Here is a 6,000-nt window from a genome sequence, read left to right as displayed (position 1 = left end):
GAGCCGAAAGCCGAGAGAGGAAAATTTAGACTCTTAACGCCCTAGGCTAGCCCCTCTTTAAAGAGGAAAATGCAGAAAAAGGAAATAATTTACATTGTTACCATGCACAATAAAATGCTAATATTTGGGCGAGCCTTCTACCTCAATATACGTCCACTCAGGATCCGAAATTCGACTTTTTTTGTTGTTGTTGTTGTTTTTGTATCTTTTAGTAGAGATGGGGTTTCACATGTTAGCCAGGATGGTCTGAATCTCCTGACCTCGTGATCCGCCCGTCTCGGCCTCCCAAAGTGCTGGGATTACAGGCTTGAGCCACCACGCCCGGCCTAAAATTCGACTTTACACCTGTAAAAGTCGAAGTACCTATTCGACTAAGGAGGCATTTCTTCTGTGGATTTCGTCCTCTCGAACAGCCGAGAAAAGCAGTCATTGCTTCATCTGGTTGGCCTGTGTTCAGTCCTCGCAGGGTGCCAGTAATTTTCTGGTTTCTAATCTCATGCATCATTTGCATTGTTTTCATGGGTTTGGTTAGCCTTTACTTTTTCTTTTTCCTTTTTTCTTTTTTTTTTCCCATTGTCCCAGGTTTATTGAAAATATTACAGCATTACACAAAGACTCAAACAGCTCCCCGAGGCGTTTTGAAATTCATCCCAACTGTAGGCTGGGTGACCTACAGGTTGGACAGACTACCGAAGTCCAAAATCTTCTGCATTTCCTTAGTGTCAGGATTCTACTTCAATGATCTCCTGATCCAGAGCTGAGACCTCGGGAACACAATTGTCTTCTCCTTTCTCTCTCCTCCTCCTGCAGCTTGATGGAGATACCTCTCTCTCACTGGCCCCCTCTGAATCTGCTTTATCAGATGCGTGACATAGCCTGCTATCTTGTTGCGGGGCTTCTTGCTGAGGACAATGGCGATCTCCTCACACACGCGCTTGTTCGTATAGAAGTCTTTGCCCAGGCGAATGTAGTACTTTTCTTTTCTTTTTTTTTTTTTTTTTTTTTTTTTTTTTTTTTTTTTTTGAGACGGAGTCTCGCTTTGTCGCCGGGGCTGGAGTGCAGTGGCCGGATCTCAGCTCACTGCAAGCTCTGCCTCTCGGGTTCCCGCCATTCTCCTGCCTCAGCCTCCGGAGTAGCTGGGACTACAGGCGCCCGCCACCTCGCCCGGCTAGATTTTTGTATTTTTTAGTAGAGACGGGGTTTCACCGTGTTAGCCAGGATGGTCTCTATCTCCTGACCTCGTGATCCGCCCGTCTCGGCCTCCCAAAGTGCTGGGATTACAGGCTTGAGCCACCGCGCCCGGCCTTGTAGTACTTTTCTATAATGACCCGGGCCGCCTTTTACTTCACGGTTTTGATGCGAACGCGCCCTGTGTTGTCGGGTCCTTGGTAAAACAGCTCTTTTTCTTTTTTTTTTTTACGTTAAAGTTGCAATTATATTGAATATAGCCTGTTACATTTGTTTGAGTGTATCGTTTTTGTTGTTGTTTGTTTGAGACGGAGTCTCCCTCTGTAGCCCAGGCTGAAGTGCAGTGGCACGACCTCGGATCACTGCAATCTCCGCCTCCAGGTTCGAGCGAGTCTCCTGCCTCAGCCTCCCGAGTAGCTGGGACTACAGGCGCGTGCCACCACGCGGGGCTAATTTTTGTATTGTAGTAGAGACGGGGTTTCGCCATGTTGGCCAGGCTGGTCTCGAACTCCTGACCCCAGGTGATCTGCTCAACTCGAGTTCCCAAAGTGCTGGGATAACAGGCATGAGCCACTGAGCCCGGCACCACGCTCCACCAGCAATTTGCTGGTTTTTTTTTTTTTTTTTTTTTTTGAGATGGAGTCTGGCTCTGTCACCCAGGCTGGAGTGTGGCGCCACAATCTCAGCTCACTGCAACCTCCACCTCCCTGGTTCAAGCGATTCTCCTGCCTCAGCCTCCCAAGTAGCTGGGAATACAGGTGTGTACCACCACGCCCAGCTAATTGTATTTTTAGTAGAGACAGGGTTTTGCCATCTTGGCCAGGCTGGTCTGGAACTCCTGGCCTCAGGTGATCCACCCTCCTCGGCCTCCCAAAGTGCTGAGATTACAGGGGTGAGCCACTGTGCCCAGCCAATTTGCTTTTTTCATTTAACATGGTTTTTTTTTTTTTTTTTTTTTGAGACGGAGTCTGGCTCTGTTGCCCAGGCTGGAGTGCAATGGCTCAATCTTGGCTCACTGCAACCTCCACCTCTCTGGTTCAAGTGATTCTCCTGCCTCAACCTCCTGAATAGCTGGGATTACAGGCTTGCACCACCATGCCTGGCTAATTTTTTGTATTTTTAGTAGAGACGGGTCACCATGTTGGTCAGGCTGGTCTTGAACTCCTGATCTCGATATCCACCTGTCTCAGCCTCCCAGAGTGCTGGGATTACAGGCCTGAGCCAGCACACCCCACCTCACTTTTTTTCAAAAGCCATTCATGATACATATAGATCTGATTCATTCCCTTTCTTTCCTGAGCATTCTATCTATGCAACACATTTTATTTATTCATTTCCTTATTATTATTATTATTGTTGTTGTTGTTTTGTTTTTGTGTTTGAGACAGGGTCTCACACTGTCACCAACCTGGAGTGCAGTGGCATGATCTCTGCTCACTGCAGCCTCAAACTTCTGGGCTCAAGCAGTCCTGCCACTTCAGCCTCCCAGGTAGCTGGGACTACAGGAGCGTGCCACCACGCCTCGCTAATTTTTTGTATTTGTAGAGAAGAGGTTTTGCCATGTTGCCTGGGTTGTATTATTATTATTTTTTTGAGACAGGGTCTCACTCTGTCACCCAGGCTGGAGTGCAGTGGTGCGATCACTGCTCACTGCAGCCTCCACATCCCTGGCTCAAGAGATCCTCCCACCTCAACCTCCCAATTTGCTGGGACCACAGGTTCGCCATCATGCTCGGCTAATTTTTGTATTTTCTGTAGAGACAGGGTTTTGCCATGTTGCCCAGGCTGGTCTGGAACTCCTGGGCTCAAGCAATCCTCCTACCTCAGCTTCTTGAGATTACAGGTGTGAGCCACCACGCCCTGCCCATAAGGTTTTATTGCATATAGTCACACCTATTGTGACAGATACCTTCTGGTCTGGCAAGCCCAAGCCCAGCTTATTCACTACGGTCCTTACAGACAACGCTTGCCAACACCCTTCTTGGACTTGTGCCAGAATTGCTGTCCTGCTGGTCATCTCTTGGGGCTCTCTCTTGGATCCCTCATTAGTCCACAAGCTTCTGGGTGGTGACACCCGGGTTTTGTTGTTTTTTCGTTGTTTGTTTTTTTTCTTGAGACGGAGTCTCGCTCTGTCGCCCAGGCTGGAGTGCAGCGGCCGGATCTCAGCTCACTGCAAGCTCCGCCTCCCGGGTTTACGCCATTCTCCTGCCTCAGCCTCCCCAGTAGCTGGGACTACAGGCGCCCGCCACCGCGTCCGGCTAATTTTTTGTATTTTTAGTAGAGACGGGGTTTCACCACGCTAGCCAGGATGGTCTCGATCTCCTGACCTCGTGTTCTGCCCGCCTCGGCCTCCCAAAGTGCTGGGATTACAGGCGTGAGCCACCGCGCCCAGCCTGCTGTTGTTTATGAGACCAAGTCTCGCTTTTTTGCCCAGGTTGGAGTGCAGTGGCACAATATTGACTCACTGCAACCTCTGCTTCCCGGTTTAAGCAATTCTCCTGCCTCAGCCCTCCAGCAGCTGGGATTACAGGCGCCCACCACCACACCCGGCTAATTTTTGTATTTTTAGTAGAGATGAGGTTTCACCAGGTTGGCCATGGCTGGTCTTGAACTTCTGACCTCAATGATCCAGCCGTCTCGGCCTCCCAAAGTGCTGGGATTACAGGCGTGACCCACCGCGCCCTGCTGACACCTGGGTCTTAGTAACCTGCCCTAAGGCGTGCTCTGGCACCAGATCTGTGCTCAAATCCTGCGTCTTGGAAAAGTCGATTCGCTACTTTAAAATTTTTTTAAATTAAAAAGAAAAAAGGATTTTTTATTTAGAGACAGGGTCTCACTCTGTCGCCCAGGCTGGAGTGCAGTGGCTCCATCACAGTTCACTGCAGCCTCGACCCCTGGGCTCAAGCGATCCTCCCAACTCAGCCTCCCGAGTAGCTAGCTGGGACCACAGGCGCACTCCACTACGTGTTGCTAGTAGTAGCAGTATAGTAGTAGTAGTAGTAATAGTAGTAGTATTTTTGGTGAGACAGGGTTTCGCCGTGTTGCCCAGGCTAGTCTCGAACTCCAGGGCTCAAGGGATCCGCCCGCCTCGGCCTCCCAAAGTGCCGGGACTGCAGGCGTGAACCACCGCGCCAGGCCGATTCCCACCTTTATCTCCCAATTTCCTCGTCTGAGCAATGGAGATACAGGTAGGGCTGAAGGTCAGGCAACAATGTGATGAGCTGTGAGAAGCACTTGGCGAGGTGCTGGTTATCAATCTTGCCCTGCCTCAGTACGTTTACCAAGGAGGCCTAGCCAGCCGCGCTGTGTAGCAGCACGGAAGAGACGGGGTGAACCGCTGGGCGAGCGGCGCTGGGACCCAGACGCCACCCGTGCGAGGCGCCGCAGCGCGTCCGTCAATCAAGGTCGTCGTGGGGCGGGGCGGGGCGGTGCTTCCGCCTGCGCGAGGCCGGGCCGGGCAGCTCCGAGGCGGCGCAGGTCGGGAAGCCGCGCTAGGTCTCGCCGGCCGCGCGGCCAGATGAGGGGGGCGATGGAGCTGGAGCCTGAGCTGCTGCTGCAGGAGGCCCGCGAGAACGTGGAAGCAGCTCAGAGCTACCGGCGGGAGCTGGGTCACCGGCTTGAGGGGCTGCGGGAGGCGCGGAGGCAGGTCAGAGGGCCACACCCACAGGGGCGCTGTGGGCCCGGGGGCGGCGCGGGTGCCGGGCGAGGGCAGGGAGGGCTCTGAGGGGTGGGAGTGTCCGAAAACTCTGAAGTAGGGAAGAGGCATTCATTTGAAAGGAGACCTGGTGGAGTCAGAACGGGGAAGGTGGGAGTTGAGGAGGTCGTAAGGGGAAGTTTTGGGGGCGGAGGGAGGGTGTGAGGAGCGTTCACTAAACTGTGGGGCAGCGATGGGAGTAGCGGTGGGGTCCGAAGTTTGGGAGAGTAAGGGACCAGAGCAGATTCCGAGGGGGTCACGCGGGTAGTGATGAGTCGGGGGAGGAGGAGACTATTCGGGAAAACCTCCGGTAGGTAGACATTGATTTTAGAGAGCCTGAGGAAAAGGTGGGACAGTGACCTGGGAGACTGAAAGTGGAGACAAAATGGATATTGGAAGGGGAGGACTAAGGGGCGAGAGTGAGGGAGGGGGTAGGGATTGAGAAGCAGTAGCGTTGGCACTAAATAAATGCAGTTAATGCCTGAATAATATATGATTTTGAATGCTTTTTAAAAAATCATTTAGAGTAATCCCGTTCTAGAAGGTTTAAAATTTAAGGTGAAGGTGAAGCTGTGTTGGAGTAGCAGAGGAAAATTATTTCATTTTCCTTGAGAGAGGGAATACAAAGATATAGGGAAATGGAAGAATAGATTTTAAGAGAGGAGTGCTGAAATGAAAAGCTAAAGATATTTTCAAGTGGTGCAGTTATCTGTTTCACAGGGAAAGAGTTATCAAAGATACAGGAAAGTCATATGGTTTCTCTATACCCTCGAACGTGTATAGAAAAAGATAAAACCCGCTGCCAATTGGAGATAGGACAGATAATCTTCAGGCTACTATTAATGCAGCTGCTTAATAAGTGCTTTTTGAGTGAATGGGATTCCATCTGAATTTCTCTGGGTCATACTTCATATTAATCTAGATGGTCGTCTTAGCACTTCCATGCTGTATAGAACCTGAAAATGGTAGAAAAGTGCTGTGCAAACAGTGTCTTTGGATATTCTCATCATTAAGGACTCAACATGTTTTAGGTTATATATATATAAAAAACATATGCAAACATATATAAATATGTATATATATCTTTTTTTTTGAGACGGAGTCTCTCTCTGTCGCTC

The 6,000-nt window shown here is 50.4% G+C and overlaps 1 protein-coding gene across 4 annotated transcripts in view; it reads left to right on the top strand.

Moving 5' to 3' along the window:
• Window positions 1–4,600: 4,600 nt before the first annotated feature.
• CRLF3 (cytokine receptor like factor 3) overlaps window positions 4,601–6,000 on the top strand; it is a 53,551-nt gene continuing 52,151 nt past the window's right edge. Inside the window, exon 1 of one of the 4 annotated variants that reach the window (XM_030923061.1) lies at window positions 4,601–4,834. In XM_030923061.1, the coding sequence (XP_030778921.1) occupies window positions 4,706–4,834 (129 nt within the window). In that variant the 5' untranslated portion in view covers window positions 4,601–4,705. Of the gene's footprint in view, window positions 4,835–4,974; window positions 4,994–6,000 lie in introns of those variants that run through there. The other 3 variants (XM_030923060.1, XM_030923063.1, XM_030923062.1) reach the window with 3 other exon arrangements.

The sequence above is a fragment of the Rhinopithecus roxellana genome, chromosome 19 (genome assembly GCF_007565055.1).
Source record: "Rhinopithecus roxellana isolate Shanxi Qingling chromosome 19, ASM756505v1, whole genome shotgun sequence".
NCBI lineage: Eukaryota > Metazoa > Chordata > Mammalia > Primates > Cercopithecidae > Rhinopithecus > Rhinopithecus roxellana.
This window is presented reverse-complemented; position numbering and strand designations above follow the sequence as displayed.